The sequence below is a fragment of the Staurois parvus genome, unplaced genomic scaffold, assembly GCF_062004578.1.
Source record: "Staurois parvus isolate SC_StPar_1 unplaced genomic scaffold, SC_StPar_1.0 ptg000527l, whole genome shotgun sequence".
In the NCBI taxonomy this organism is placed as follows: domain Eukaryota; kingdom Metazoa; phylum Chordata; class Amphibia; order Anura; family Ranidae; genus Staurois; species Staurois parvus.
In genome coordinates, this window is record NW_028318323.1 from 519389 (window position 1) to 536683 (window position 17295).

The 17295-nt window shown below is 40.4% G+C and overlaps 1 protein-coding gene across 3 annotated transcripts in view; it reads left to right on the forward strand.

The window, feature by feature from the left end:
* COL15A1 (collagen type XV alpha 1 chain) overlaps window positions 1-17295 on the forward strand; it is a 1471644-nt gene that overhangs the window by 295283 nt on the left and 1159066 nt on the right. For all 3 annotated transcript variants that reach the window (XM_089690361.1, XM_089690362.1, XM_089690363.1), the window contains exon 4: window positions 8083-8157. In XM_089690361.1, the coding sequence (XP_089546487.1) occupies window positions 8083-8157 (75 nt within the window). The remainder of the gene's footprint in view (window positions 1-8082; window positions 8158-17295) is intronic.

A 17295-nucleotide genomic window follows, 5' to 3' on the forward strand; every position in this document is an offset into this window, starting at 1 on the left:
TGCAACACTTTACAACATGAGGGCAGACAGTAACAGTTACAATACTAGAGATGTAAAATTCCCAGAAATTTTGAAGCAATGGGGGAAAAAACACTTTCCCCTGCTTTTTCTGGAATAATGGAAATGTTTGGAAAAATTGAAAACAAATTCAGTGACGAGTAGTTTTACAAATTGAAGTAATTTTACACTGGGAACATGAAATTCAGTTTATATAAAGGTATTATGCTTGAAATAAAAGCACAGCTTATTCAGTAAATAAACTGAATTTGCTTTTAAAGTGTTTTTTTTTTTACTGTATGTTAGAACTGTATGTTAAGAACATTTCAACTATACACGAGAACAGGTAACTATCCCCCTTTCCCTCATAAAAATTTAAAAGCTTCCTGCCATTATGCATTTTCAGTTATTGACAATGCTGATCCAGAAGCATATATTGCTCTATGAAGAGCTTGATAAATGTTCTCCTGATTTTCAGGTGTAATTTTATCTATGTAGCAGTACCCCCTTGAGGGCCACTAGTTTTGGGTCCCCCTTATTTCCTGCACAGCCAGGCAACACACATTTACAACTTCCATTCAGAGTCGGTAACCAGTCCACGGGCTTGTTTTGTTGTTTTATTTGAGGTAAACAACTTTGACCGGGTTTAGCTGTATATGAGATGCCCAATTCATATATGGTCCTGGACTTTCTACTCTCCCCAGAGTGGAATCAGTATCCTCCTCTTCAGTCAGACTTTACTACCTCTAACTCCCAAAATGTGGTACCTTTCTAACTCCGAATATGGTACTCACTGTAGTGCATAGGGGAGGGATGTTTGTCACTTCCTAGAGATATTTTTTTCAAAAACAGGTTCTCAGTTCTCTTTTGGTATGCCACATATAGTGTGTAGCACTACCCCCTTAGGAGTTGCTGTTTTTGGTCCCTCTATAGTCCTGCACAGCCAGGCAACACGCATTGCCTTCACTCAGACTTGTATCAGAAGACAGTAACCAGTCCCTGAGCTTTGTTTTTAAAGTTTTATTAGGGGGGTTTAGAACTTGAATAGGGTAAAGGGGTGTATGGGATGGCCAAGAGAATGGCAACCAAGGACAACTCCTTAGCAGCTATGTACAAGACTTTTACAGCAAAGTTTTTCTTCTGGAGAGTTAGTCAGCCTCTCCTGTAGTGTAGATGACTCCTCTCCTCATCCAGCTGTACTGGGTGAACCACTGGGCAAGGGATCCAGTGCCTGCCACCACAGTGTAAAACAGTCCTAGGTAAGAAGGCAAATCCAGTTTCCCACTAGAGTGCTCCTTTCCCCTTACTAGCCCAGGGGATGCAGGTTCACTTACTCAGTCCTTCTCCTGTGCTGGGTGGTGAGTTGGTGGCTGCAGGCCTTCTAGCTGGACCTCTCCTTCCCTGCCTCACAGGTGGTCCTCTCTCAGAGGGCCAGTGAAGTCCCACGTTTTCAGTCTACCAATGTCCTCTGCTTGCAGGTGAGCACCTCTCCATCTGGGCCCCCTCACAGACTCCTGCCTCCAGCCTCACATCCTTCTCTCTTTTCCACCTGAACTCTCCCCCTGCTGAGCAAGCTCAGCTACTCTTAAGGTTGTCCTGGCCCCTTGCCTAGCCTCCTGTTGGCCGTTGGATTGGCCAGGATCCCTTAAGAGCACAAACAAGCCACTCCTCAGATCTACTTACTGCTTCTAGACCTTTCTCCAAAGTTCTAGAGCATGGGTAAATTCCAGAGGGGCTGATCTTCACAGCCTCTCAGCCCTGACCACAGGTTGAACTCCCTTTGACTGTTGCACTAGGCTGCTACTCCGCCTCTGCCTAACAATTAAGATCTAGCTCCCTCTAGCTATCTGGAGGGTGCTACAAGAGTTTTTGATATGGGCATCTAATTGCATAACTCATACCCTTAGTTACACAGGCAATGTGTTTCAGTTGCTGGTCTCCAGGGTTTACAAAATCTCTAATCTTTTTCTTACTGTTCATGGTTTTACAAGCCATGTGTGAATTGCATGTAATACACCCCCTCAGATGGTATTGTATATTCCTAGTTCTTTTATTCGTGACTGTGGGAATAATTTCCAGGCCTAGATGTGTTGCTTTTTTATATATGAATCCTTGTCTAAGGGGTAGCTAAAGGGTCAAAATAGGGTCTCCTTGTAAAAGGTCCCAATGTTTAGAAATAATCTTTCTCATAATGTCAGACTGTGAATTGAATTTAAAAATAAATGCTAGATGAACTGTGTTGATACTCTTGAGTCTTCATGTCCTTCAAGAGCTCTTCTCTGGGCTTCTTTTCCACCTATCTGGCCTTACTGATAAGGAACTCCTCCTGATATCCTTTATCCAAGAACTGAGAGGGCAATAGTATGGATTCCTCTTTATAATCTGTCAGTTTGCTGCAGTTCCTCCTGAGGCTTGTATATTGCCCCAGCTAGCTAAATTTCAGCTAGTACTGAGAATAAAGTTGTCAGTCAATTTGTCTCCTAAATGTCTTTGTTAAGATTCTATTGTCCTCCATGAAGATTTCCAAGTCTTTTTTTATTGTATGTGTGTGTATGTACACACACACATACACATATATCTATATATATGTATTAATTTTAGAAATAATTTTTTTTCTTTCTTATTGCTTTCAGTCCACTTTATATCAGATGTTATTATGATATATGAATACATTATTATATGGAGCTTCCCCAGATTTGTTTGCCTGCTGCACTCATTTAGGCAGGGATGGGTTAATTAGTGGGTGGCGCGAAAGAGGAGAATATATAAAGTGTCCCCTGATCAGCTTTCCTTGAGAAAGATTGGCGATATCCATTCGAAACATGTCGGTGTAGGCAGGAGGTGACATCACCAGTACAGGGGCATTGCTGTGGAGTTGTGCACTGGCATCAGTTTTTTACTATTACATGCATACTGGTTGCCAGTGGCCAGGGCCCAGCCTGTTTGTGTCAAGTTGATTAGAGCTCCTCTCCCTTGCTCTGCAGGGGCGGACAGACAACTCATGGGGCCCCCGGGCAATAGGGGATCATGGGGCCCCTGTGTCCTTGCCCAAACTCAAAAAAGCCTATGAAAAAGGTACCCGAAGCATCTCATAGGGCCCCCTACTGACCCCAGGCCCTCGAGCAGTGCCCGAGTTTCCAAATGGTCAGTCTGCTCCTGTTGCTCTGCTCCTATTGTAACTGTTATTAGGCACACACATGGTTGCACTGCATTAGCAACATTGAAGCAACACAGCTCAGAAGAAATATGCAGCTGGCAATATAGAGTGAGTGTCTTCTTTACATGTTATTTATTACTTTGTGTTTTATTTTTGCACAAAGGATTTGTGTGTGAGCACTGCATGAATTGTTTATAGTGTTTGATTTGTGTTGCTTTTGGAGGACTTAGGCTGTCTCCTAGCTGGCTGCCCCACAGATATTTTTAAACAGTTATTGCTCTCCTATTTGCAAGCGCAAATAGGAGAGCAATAACTGTTTAAAAATATCTGTGGGGCAGCCAGCTAGGAGTTGCTAGGAGAGTTATCTATTGTCAGCTTCTCACTTCAGTTTGTTCAATTAGGCTTTGACAAAAAAAAAACCTGGAAGCTGATTGGTCTCTTTGCAGAGCTGCACCAGATTTTGCATACTCCAATTTTAGTTAATCAACCCCCATATCTTCAATTTACAGGCAGAGGTGAATGCACTGTTTGATTGCGCAATTAGGTAGCAAATGACTTTTAACCACATGCCGCCCAGCCACTGTATAAATAAGTTGGCAGGGCGGCACAGCTGGGCAAAACCACATTTTAAAACGTGTTTTTTCAAAACAGGTAGGGGGCGCACGAGGCGCGCCGCTGCCCTACCTGTCCCGCCGATCACGGCCGCGGATGTCAGTCGCCGGGTCACAGCCGGTCGTTACCGGCTATGTCCCAGCGATTAGCGGTAATCACTGACAGAGAGAACAGCTGCAGTAGCTGTGCTTTCTGTCAGTTCCTTGACAGCTCCTGACACGCTGATCGGGACAGAAGAGTTTATCTGTCCGAATCAGTGTGTCTCCGTGCAGTACACACCCCCGCCCCCTAGTAAAACACTCCCCTCGCACAGTTAACCCTTTCAGTGAATAATAAAGTTAACCCCTTCCTCCCCAGTGCCATTAGTACAGTGTCAGTGGTTTTTTTTTGCACTGATCACTGTATTGGTGTCACTGGGGATGTCAGTGAGCCCAAGTCAGTTCCTGCCCAGTGTCAGAATGTCCGCCGTAGTCCCGCAGTCCCGCCATAAGTCGCTGATCACCGCCATAAGTCACTGATTACAGCCATAAGTCGCCGATCGCCGCCATTATTAGTATATAAACAAATTTAAAATCCCAGTATCTTTCCCACCATTTGTAAATGCTATAACTTTCATGTAAACCAATTAATTTACACTTATTGGGGTTTTTTTTTCAGCAAAGACATGTCGCAGAATACATTTTGGCTGAAATTTAGGACTAAAATTTGATTTTTAAATTTTTTTTTTACTGGACATGATTTATAGCAAAAAGTCCAAAATATTGTTTTTTTTCCTCAAAATTGTCAGCCTTTTTTTTTTATAGCGCACAAAATAAAAAACGCACAGGCGATCAAATATCACCAAAAGAAAGCTCAATTTGTGGGGAAAAAGGAGGTAAATTTCATTTATGTACCGTATTGCATGACAGCGCAATTGTCCGTTAAACTAGCGCAGCACTGTATAGCAAAAAAATGGCGTAAATTGCAGTATCTATACCATAGTTTGTAGATGCTATAACTTTCACACAAAGCAATCAATATGCACTTATTGGGATTTTTTTTACCGAAAACATGTAGCAGAATACATTTTTGCCTAATATTATAACTAACTTTGAGTTTACTATATATGTTTTATAGCTGAAAGTAAAAAATATTGTTTTTCTTCAAAATTTTTGGTCTTTTTTTGTTTATAGCGTGAAAAATAAAAAGCGCACAGGTGATCAAATACCACCAAAAGAAAGCTCTATTTGTGTGAAAAAAAGGACGTAAATTTTGTTTGGGTGCAGCATTGCATGACCACGCAATTATCAGTTGAATTAGTGCAGTGCCGAGTAGCAAAAAGAGGCCTGGTCATTAAGGGGGGTAAATCCTCAGGAGGGCAAGTGGTTAATGTTGACAAATGTATCGTACAGCCTAGGAGTAGAAATGAGGAAGATTAGGATCAAGGTTGATCATAGGCTTAGTAACAGCATGCCATGCCAAGCTGCATTTTCTAAAGCAAGCAAAATACTTTCTTGTTTTAAAAGAGATATAGACTCTGGAGAGAAATAATTCCCATGTATAAAGCATTAGTAAGAGCTAACCACAAGGAATATGCAATCTAGCTTGGGGAGCCAGTTCACAAAAACGATAATCGGGAGGTGGAGAGAGTAGTGGGAAGGGCAACCAAATTGATGACAGGCATGGAGGACCCCAGGTATGAGGAAAGATTACTTGAACTAAGACTGTTGATCTATGAATATCTGATTGCTTCCTAGGGGCTCAGGAAATATTTTTCTCCCCTCTGGCGCAAATTGGACAATGTTTCATAAGGTTTTTTTGCTTACTTCTGGATCAACTGTGGGCACAGGATTGTGTATATAGAGGTTTCCTATGTATTTATTGTTTATATTGGTTGAACTACATGGACTTGTGTCTCTTTTTTCAATTTGTTTAACTATGTATCTATATGTAACTCCCTCTAGGTATAGCTAGGTAGGCTTTTTGTCTTTTTGGATAGAGGCTGAGTAGCAGCCTGGCATGAGTTCTTTTGGGAATGAGGCAGGAGTTCACCTCTGGACAGGCTGGGAGGCTCTAACAGGTTAGGGCTTCTGGAACCCCCAAACCTTTCCAGAAATTTGAGAACTTTCTGGAAGAGGGGAGGAGACCCAGTTCTGCATGTTTAAGGGACCTTAGCCAATCCCCTGGCTGGAGGTTGGGCATGGTGACCAAGGCAACCCTTAAATATCACAGAGAGTGGGGAGAGGCGTGCAGTGTCGGATGGAAGATGGATTGAAGAAGGTTGGAGTGTGGAGCCTGGGAGGAGGTCCCAGGGAGGGGAGCCTACCTACAGGCCAGTTGCTGGAGAAGAGGATCTCCACTGTACCACCATCTCCTAGGGAGGATATCCTGAGCAGCAGGGAAGGAGCCAGCCCAGCAAAAGGCCTGAAGGCAGCCACCAACCCATAAAGCTGACAGGAAAGGACAGAGTGAGTACTCTTATACCCCCTGGGCCAGATAAGGGGAGAGGGCAGTCAGGTGTAAGACCTAACTAGCTTCTCATCCGGGACTGTTTTAAAATGACAGCTCCTGGGCACCCTTGCCCAGGAATATGCTCAGGAAGCAGCAGCAGGGTGAAGAGGAGAAATCATCCAGGGTTTAAGGAGGTACACCAAAGAGCCTTTACTGTCCTTCAAAGAGGGTCTGTTGCTATCTGCATTGGTGTACCATAGTTGCTAAGGACTTGTCCTTAAGTTCTACAGTTCCTCGGCATCCTATATACCCCTAGACCCCATCCAAGTTTGACCCCTTAATAAAACCACAAAACTAAGCTCGAAGACTGTTTATTGACTCTGGTGCGCAAAGTTTGAAAAATGTGTGTTGCCTGGCCATGCAGAGCATAGGGGGACCCAAAACAAATCTAGTGGCACCTAAGAGGGTAGAGTTACATATGAATTTTTTGTCCTGGAGAAAAAATGTTTAAAAGGGGAACATGATCACCATGTATACATTTTAAAATAACCCATATAAAAAACTTGATGCAAAGTTATTCAATTAAGGCCATTACAAAAGACCAGGAGCAAGTCTTTGCAAATGGAAAAAAGAAATTTTACTTCTGCATACAGAAAGGCATCTTCACAGTAAGAACAGTGAAAATGTGGAATAGACTCCTTCAGGAACTAGTTCTAGCCAGCTTGGTTGATTGTTTCAAAAAAAACGATACTGGATGCATCCCTGAGTGCACATAATACAAGTAGGTAATACTACCTGACATTTTTGATACAGGGAATATCCAATTGCCTTATGGTATCAGGAAAGGTTTTTTCCTTGTGCAGCAAATTTTGAGAACGCATTGTTTTTTTTCCTGCCTTCCTCTGGATCAACTTTAGGTATAGGGTTCTGTATATGAAGGTTGTTGGTTTATTTTTTTCTCTGTGGGTTGAACTTGAAGGACTTTTCATCCTGACTAACTATCTAACCGATACAACATGGTGGCACTGGAGAGTCTCAAGATGAAATACCAATTAATGAAAAATAAAGGCTTTAAATTGGTAAATGTACATTTGATGTGGAAAAATAATGATCACATGAAATATTAGTCTCTAGCACTTCTCAACCAAATGTTAGCAGTAATCAGTGTCTGCAAGGGCAAGTGGAATGGTGCTGTAGATTGTAAACACTTTGTTTAGGCCTTTTGGTGTCACTGTGTCACAGTAACATTGTGTGGCAACAAGTACTAAATCTATTAGCAAGGCAGTTTGATAGTTAACTTAAGTTGCCAAATATATGGTTTCCCATTAGAGAGAGATAGTTTGTGATAGCGCCTTGCGTCTAACATTGTTGTTGTTTTTGGATTGAATATTAAGAGTCTGTGAAATGCAAGTCAGCAAGGTAAAGGGTATATAAAACCGAACAAATGATTTATCTTCTTTGTTCCCCTTTGTTATGATACATATACAGTTGAAAGTGTGTTGTCTTATTGGTTCAATAATTGCAAATAATATTTGTTGCATTTTTCCAAAAACCTCATCAGTTGATATGTTATAGTTAATAGGAGAGAGGAAGGTTTTTGTAGTCCTGTGCTAGGGTAATACAGTACAGTGAGTAAGTGTTTTCACTCTAGAACAGAAAATGTGCTACTGGAAAAACTACCATGTAAAAATGAAGGAAAAAAAAGAAAAAAAAAGTGCAACCACCACCATGGACTGATAACTTGCAATAAAATAAATGTTTGTTCTAGGATTTATAGATGCTTAAACATGCCTGTGTCCAATATCTGCTGTATATAAAACTCTTTCGTAAGCATGATATATTGTTACAAAGTAAGTAATGAGAAAAATCATCATCTTATGTTGCAGGGATCTATTCAACAGTTAACACTGAAACCAAATCCACGAACAGCAGAGGATCAGTGTGAAGATGATGACCCCTATGTGAGTTCCTATATCACCTCTTATTTACTACTACTATATTCTCTTCTAAATCATTGTGATTCTTTTGCACTACCTGCACTTTGCAAAAGATTTGATAACTATAGCGCTAACCCCACAGGAGCCACTTGATGATGCTTGTCCCCAGTGGTTGCCCTGACCTTGCAAGCCTCTTGACACCTCTGGCACTCTGGATTCAGACATATTTCAACAGTATAGAATAATAATGCAAGAGAAACAATTCTTTAGTAACACCTCTATAATAAACTTTTTCAAAAGAGTAGGCCACAGAAACAATGGTTTCAGGATATACAACTCCAGTTAACACATAAAAGCAGAACACTAGTAAAATAGAAATAATCAATTAGCAACATTTAACAGATTATAAAGTCATGACTAGTAAGCTTCAACCATTTAATTGCAAATTGCACGTCTGTGTGTTTGGTCAGTGAGCCATGTGAAGGAGACTGGGATTACAAGGAGGGCAAGCACAGGCTGCAAGCAAAGGGACCGCTGACCTTCCTGGGAGATGTTCCTCCACTGGAAGTTGTCAGATCAGTAACAAGCACAAGAACCAATGTTTGACTTCCTCTGAAGGATTTTTATGTAAAACTTGAGAGATCCTGATGGTGGATGGTCCATATGCCTGGAGAATTGTTAGCTATATGATATATCTAAGTGCTTAAGACCATTTATAACTTATTGGTCCCCGTCATCTGGTATGAGGCTCCCTAATGGTGTCACTTGGTGGTGGATGACCACTTTATCCAACAGGAAGTTGGACTGTGGGGACACTGTTCATATGGTTTGGATTGTGAAAGGACTTTGCTTTAAATTTTTGTTCACTTTGAGACTTTATTTTTCTCTTTTTGATATACACTATATTGCAAAAAGCATTGGGACGCCTGCCTTTATATGCACATGAACTTTCATGGCATCCCAGTCTTAGTCTGTAGGGTTCAATATTGACTTAGCCCACCCTTTGCAGGTATAACAGCTTCAACTCTTCTGGGAAGGCTGTCCACAAGGTTTAGAAGTGTGCCTATGGGAATGATGGACCATTCTTCCAGAAGCTCATTTGTGAGGTCAGGCACTGATGTTGGATGAGAAGGCCTGGCTTGCAGTCTCCGCTCTAATTTATCCCAAAAGGTGTTCTGTCAGGTTGAGTTTAGGACTCTGTGCAGGCCAGTCAAGTATCTCCACCCCAAACTTGCTCATCTATGTCTTTATGGACTTTGCTTTGTGCACTGGTCCACAGTCATGTTGGAACAGGAAGGGAACATCCCCAAACTGTTCCCACAAAGTTGGGAGCATGAAATTGTCCAAAATGTCTTGGTAACCCCTGAAAAACAACCCCACACCATAATCCCCCCTCCACCAAACTTTACACTTGGCACGATGCAGTCAGGCACGTACCATTCTCCTGGCAATGGGCCAAACCCAGACACATACAGTTGCAAGAAAAAGTATGTGAACCCCTTGGGATTACGTGAAGTTTTGCATGAATTGGGCATAAAATGTGCTCTGAACGTCATCTAAGTCACAACAATAGAAGAACACAGTCTGCTGAACATAATACTACACAAACATTAGATGTTGCCATGGTTTAATTGCACATAACATGTAAACATTCACAGTGCAGGGAGGAAAAAATATGTGAACCTTTGGACTTAATAACTGGTTGACCCTCCTTTGGCAGCAATAACCTCAACCAAACATTTCCTGTAGTTGCAGATCAGACCTGCACAACGATCTGGAGTAATTTTGGACCACTCCTCTTCACAAAACTCTTTCAGTGTAGCAATATTCTTGGGATGTCTGGTGTGAATCGCTCTCTTAAGGTCATGCCACAGCATTTCAATCGGGTTGAGGTCAGGACTCTGACTGGGCCACTCCAAAAGGCGTATTCTGTGCTGTTGCAGCCATTGTTTTGTTGAATTATTGTATGCTTTGGGTCATTGTCCTGTTGCATCACCCATCCTCTGCGGAGCTTCAGTTGGCAGACAGATGGTCGTACGTTTTCCTGCAAAACGTCTTGATAAACTCTGGAATTCATTTTCCCATCAATGACAACAATCCGTCCAGGCCCTGAGGCAGCAAAAGCAGCCCCAAACCATGATGCTCCCTCCGCCATGTTTTACAGTGGGGATGAGGTTTTGATAATGGTGTGCTGTGCCTTTTTTTCTCCACACATAGTGTTGTGTGTTCTTCCTAAACAACTCAATCTTGGTTTCATCTGTCCACAGTATATTTTGCCAGTATTGCTGTGGATCATCCAGGTGCTCTTTTGCAAACTTCAAACGTGCTGCAATATTCTTTTTGGACAGCAATTGCTTCCTCCGTGGTGTCCTCCATGTACTCCATTCTTGTTTAAGGTTTTCCTTATTGTAGATGTGTCAACAAAAATGTTAGCATGTGCCAGAGATTTCTGTAGGTCTTTAGCTGACACTCTGGGATTCTTCTTTACCTCATGCAGCATTCTGCGCTGTGCTCTTGCAGTCATTTTTACAGGACGACCACGCCTAGGGAGAGTAGCAACAGTGCTAAACTTTCTCCATTTGTAGACAGTCTGTCTTACTGTGGACACATGAACATCAAGGCTTTTGGAGATACTTTTGTAACCCTTTCCAGCTTCATGCAAGTTAACAATTCTTAATCGTAGGTCTTCTCAGAGCTCTTTTCTGCGAGGCATGGTTCACATCAGACAGTGCTTCTTGAAACCAGTAAACCCAAAACAGGTGTGTGTTTTTTAAGGGCAGGACAGCTGTCAGCAACACATCCAATATCATCACACTGATTGGAGTCAAGGTTGGCTCACTCCTGGCTCCAATTAGCTCTGGGAGAAGTCATTAGGCTAGGGCCTCACATACTTTTTCCTCCCTGCACTGTGAATGTTTACATGTTATGTGCAATTAAACCATGGCAACATCTAATGTTTGTGTAGTATTATGTTCAGCAGACTGTGTTCTTCTATTGTTGTGACTTAGATAACGTTCAGAGCACAAGGGGTTCACATACTTTTTCTTGCAACTGTATATACACACATACATACACACACACACTTTATTGTAAATGTAAAATCATAAATGCCCTAGAAATAATAAAACACTATCATCTATGCATATGATAGCCAAAAATCCTATAACTTGCATTGTCATGTTTCACATGACTGTCATATTGACTGTCATATGCCTTTAAGTGTTTTCTATATGTTGGCTCCTCCCTTTCCTCTGGTTTAGTTAATGCTGTATAGATAGCCCACCCCCTAACCAGTAATGCATTGCAGCTCTAGCCTCATGTCATGAAGCAGTTCACATTATGATCTTTTGACCTATCGAATGTTCATTGTTGTAGATCTTGTGAAGTTTATTCCATAAACTGATCTTACAAGATATCATCTCGATTGAGTCACTGACTATGGTATCTAACTGAGATTGGGGTTATCGCTATCTCATCATAACTGTTACAGTAGTTACAGAGATCACGCTTTCAATGCTTAGATTGGAGAGACAGAACAGTCAAAAGATCTGTAAATGCTTCATAGGATCCTTGCCAGTAATAAGATCTGTGAAATCTCTTCATAGGATCAGCTGAAAGATCAGTCAAATGTGACTCAGTGAAATATCTTCATATGACATTGTTATCTTTGAATACACAGTGAGATGTTATATGGACAGCTAATACAGAGTGCAGCATTCGCTACACAAGCCTGTACATGTCTGCAAGTACCGTATTTTTCGCTCCATAAGACACACCTGACCATAAGACGCACCTAGGTTTTAGAGGCAGAAAACAAGAAAAAAAAATATTCTGAACCAATGGACTGCAGACATAGTACAGGAGATGACCAGAGACTGCAGACATAGTACAAGAGATGACCAGAGACTGCAGACACAGTACAGGAGATGACCAGAGACTGCGGACATAGTACAGGAGGTGACTGGAGACTGCGGACATAGTACAGGAGATGACCAAAGACTGCGGACATAGTACAGGAGGTGACCAGAGACTGCGGACATAGTACAGATGACCAGAGACTACAGACACAGTACAGGAGATGAGCAGAGACTGCGGACACAGTACAGGAGGTGACTGGAGACTGCGGACATAGTACAGGAGATGACCAGAGACTGCGGACATAGTACAGGAGATTACCAGAGACTGCGGACAGTATAGGGGATGACCAAGAGACTGCGGACAGTATAGGGGATTAAGGAAATTAATTAATCAAAATTATGATTTGGCAATTATATTGATGTCAAGCTTGCAAAATATTTGTTTTTTATGATTAATCATAATTAATATTAATATGTTTGAATGGACGCCTTAAGCCAATAGTATTATTTAATTCTTCAGTAAAGTAAAATAGCTGAGATATAAGCTATAACTGAGACCAAAAAATATGAATAAGTTAAGCTGAGACAGTAAAATAAGACAGGAGTTATCTGAACTAGCTATCCAGCTGAAGGCTGAGTATTCTATATTTAGGCATAGCTGGTTAAAAGACTCTGGTACTAAAATGTCAAAAGGTATTAGAAGTGACTATTACATAATGAATTTTTAATAGTAGCTGTGTGTATTTAGTATAAGTTGCTAATATTGATACATATATAGATTAGTGATTATACATTGATATGTTGTAAAGATACGTTCTTAAGTTATATTATCATATGAATAGCTGAGGTTACATCATCAGTTTACAGTATTATGTATATCAGCATCTGTACCTGTCCATCAAACATTACATATATTGCGTTCACTCTCTTCTATGAAACTGCTTTGCAAAGCAGTAATGATTTCCATAGAAGGTCTTAGGAATCCCAAGCTATGACATAAATTTGCCTCATAAAGGACCATGAGACAACGGACAGAGAGTCCCTCTTTCATACACACACACACACACACATATATGTCTGAGAACCTTCTAAGAAGCTGCAACAGGTGCTTGCTGTACGACAAGATCGTCACTTCCGTCTATTTCCGGCTTCTTCACAAAGTCTCGAGAAGGACAAGGAGAGCATGGAGGACAGAACATCACATGGGCAGACATTGATGACAATAATGGTGACTTTTTCTTAAACTTCTGCTTGATATTTCTACAGTAGTTTTATCTACATGGAACTGTTCATGATACGCTTTACATTGTTATTTTAAGCCATTGTGTGATAAAATAAAATCACACTTTATTTTTTATTTCAACGGCTCTTTCATTCATAATCGCCTCAAGACACTAAAAGAAGTATTATATGTGTCTAAAATCCAACATTTTGGCAAGCCAGCCTCCGCCACAGTTTTTCTCCTGTTTTACATTCCTTGATAAGGGGGAGAACGTACAATTCTGTGATTGTCAAATCTGGGAAAAACACGGTGAAAAGAACCTAGCAGAAAAGGCGATTAAACAGACGTGGACAAGAGGTCCAGTGACTGAGCCGGGTCAAACAAGAAAATCTTCTGATTATGGTGAGTAACAATTATGGAATTTATTGATGAGTTAGTTAATGAAAGCAAGCTAGAGTTTAAAGATATTTCTTTATATTCTGATGACGGTGACTTACGGAAGTACATGTACAATGAATGTTTACAGGCAAATATTCAGATAGAAAAATCTAGATTTACTGTGCACAGACAGCATAAAAAGATATCTAATATCTTAAATTTAGTGAGAATATTCAACAAAATGATTTTGAATGTTGATTTACCTGTTAAAAAAGCATGTACATTAAAGCAGACAGAATGTAGCACTGTACAGAACATAGAAATGCATGAAAATGTGTCTCAAGATGCTCTTAATTGCCCAAATTGTGCCATTTTTTGTAACTACATAGAAAATCTTGAGGAACAAATTGATTCAAAAACAAATCCTTTGTTAAGACTGCAGAATGACAGTAAACAGGTTGCCATGATAAACACAGATGACAAACAGAGTGATTCAAGATCAGAGCCATGACTGTCCGATATTTCTGAAAGTTCGGATATTGACCCTGATGACGAAACACAAATTAAACATAAAGAATTGTTATGTAAAACTGCAAAACTTAAGTTGCAAATACATAATCAATTAATGAAAGTTTTAAAAGATATCCCTGCTTATGATTCAAATAAAGATATCTACAGCAACATGGAAATGTATGAAATGCATGTCAAATGTCATCAGCTTTCAAATCATGAAATAAATTATTTATTTCCGTTATGACTACCAATTAAATTTATGACTCGAATACAAAATTCTGTTATTAACGATAAAGATCAGAAAAAACATAGTGACGTGACAGACAGACTGGCCCTGATTTACTAAGACTTGAGTCTATCAGCAGACTCTGAACATTCAGGCAGACTCAGTTAAATCAATGAAGACCTGTCAGTCTTCTGAGCGGCGTCTAGCAATCTCATTGACGAACGTCTACTTTGCTATTAGTAAATGTGGAATCGCGTCTGGCACATTTTTAGGTGCAATACCGGATATGTTCACTAGATGACGCACAAGCGTGGGCTTTGTACCATTGGTGTTTTCTTGTTAGCATAAGAGAATACTTAGAATGTAACATAAATAGTACACCTATATTTTTTTTTATTTTTTTTTTTGCGGTTTCTCCAAAATGATCAGACAACTAATGCATTTACTAATGAATGTCATACATTCTATTTTCAAATATTAAATATTTTCACACTTATATCTCAAATAATTTGGAATGTCTAGTTCTAAGCTCCCAATATAATGATATAGCTTCCTTCTCTTTAATCATGTAACTATTCTATGTTAAAGTCAAGTGCAGCGCTATAAATGCATGTGATCAATAATGAACGCATGTAAAAACCAAAAAGTGCAAATAATTGCAATAATGATGTAAAATGGTAAATGGTGCTAAAATAAGTTCATATAATCAATCCTGAATAATGGAATGTCCTTCGTGTGAGAGTACCAACTCAGAGAATGCCTATAAATGGCACGTGTGGTTTCTCCGTGACGGACAGTAGTGCATGAACTCGTGAAAGATAAACCACCCTTGGGACTGGTCTACACTCACCAGAACAAAAGTATTAATGCGCATGGGTTATACACATCACACATCTGGGGGTGCAGCGGTATGCTGGCAGCTATGGGTTAGTCATCCAGCTCCAGCCATCCATCCATCAGGGTGGGTGCCTAAATGGTCCTGGGGAGGAATTAGCTCAGCCACAGGAGCCAGAAAGGTGCTTAATAGTGTAGTACACTGTCACAAGGGTGGATGACCTTTCATGAGTTCATGCACTACTGTTCATGGTTATATTTATCTTGTGTAATACCATTTTAGTAGTCTATATCATTTTACCAGCGCTCGCTTTATCATTTTTAAACAATGTAACTATTCTACATTGTAGCTCAAACTGTGTCTCCCACAGTGGCTTAGTGGTTAGAGCTCAGAATTTACAGCACTTGGGTCATGGATTCTAATCCCAGTCATGGCTGCATCCCAGTTTGCATGCTTTCCCTGTATGGATGTGTTTCTGCCAACATTCAAAAGACATGCTGTTAGGTTCATTGGACCTAGTACATGGCTGAGTTTCTGCCCTTAGATTATAACCTCCTTAATATTTATGAACGTTAAAAAAATGGAGATCAATTTTCTGGGTTGTATTAGTGCCAGGAATATTGATCAATCAATTATGATTTTGCCTAATGACTAGAAAGTGGATGAATGTTACCTGCATCCTGTTCTTCTGACAATTTGGAAATGTGCAAGTTTCATGTGTATATTTCATTGTAACTTTTTTATCTTCTTTTAAATCTGTCTCCTTATACAACTTGACCCCCTCCCCCACCCCATCATCACCTGTCCCATATGCAAATCTATGGATCACGGCCCCACTCTTTTTAACTATTTACTGATCAAGTGAATGTGTCTCATTTTCTATCAGCTACAGCTCAGATCTCACATTATTATACGATTGCTGATTGTATCTCACCACTAGTCTGATTGAATTCTCAATTCCTGGTCAGTCCCGTTCCCTTACCTCTAATAATCTTTAGGGCCAGTTCACACTACATGTGTTTCAGTTGCTTTTTCAGCATCACAAACGCACAGAAAGAAGGTTATATGGTTTTCAAGGTGATAGTTCACATCAGCACTTGCATTTTCAGTGCATTGCAGGTGCTGTAAACAAAGTTGACCACGCTACATTGTTTCTGCACAGAACTGTACTGGAACATGTTGAAACGTCCTTGAATGTACTAAAACGCACAGCAGGAAACAAACAGTTAATATAAATTATGTAGTAGGCTTATCTATCCACAAAACAAGCTGCAGATCAAAATATCAATATAAAAATACATACCTGCCAAATTAAAACACCTCCCACCTCCCCAAATCCCCCACACATACATTTCTCATCAGGTTTGTCTGAAAACTGCATTTCAGTCTAAATAAAGAAAACTTAGAAGAACAGAGCAATTGACATGTGTTAGGATTACAATACAAAGATAATAAACACACAAACAAACCTTAGAAGAAAAAAAATGCAAAACATTTACAGCCCACATCAAAACACAACGTGAGTGTGGCCTGGGGCAATTCGGCACAATATCTCTTCCTCTCCTAACCACCACAGACAAGAAAATAATGTGGCCTGTACAAGTAAAAATCAGCCACTACTGCATCTCTTTATATAAGGTAGGCCACACCCACCACTGCCATTCATTTGGTCAGAGAAAGTGTTTGCACCTGATGAATCCTCTTCCCACCTGCGTTAACCCTTGGTATACAGGCCACACAAATCAGAGTCAGAAAGAAAGCCACAGTGAAGTGTACCTGTGCAGCATACAACAGAACATTGAACAGGGATGTGAAAGGAACCCTATTGGCAATATTTCTTGGCCCTATGGGGACAATTCACTCCAGATTATCGCATGAGTTAAGGCAGTCACATGACCACATCTCGCATGCAATACTGAAAATGTCAATTCACTTTTGCTAGTATGCGACATTTCCCATAAATCGGAAAAACACTCAGGAAATCAAACATAAAAAGACATTACACCCCAGTCACATCAAAGCCGATTTAAAAACTGTGCGACGTACAGTGAAGATGCCGATTTCCTTACGATTTGCAAGACATCTGACACAGATATCTATGCAAATCGCCACAAAAGTAGTACATGTACTA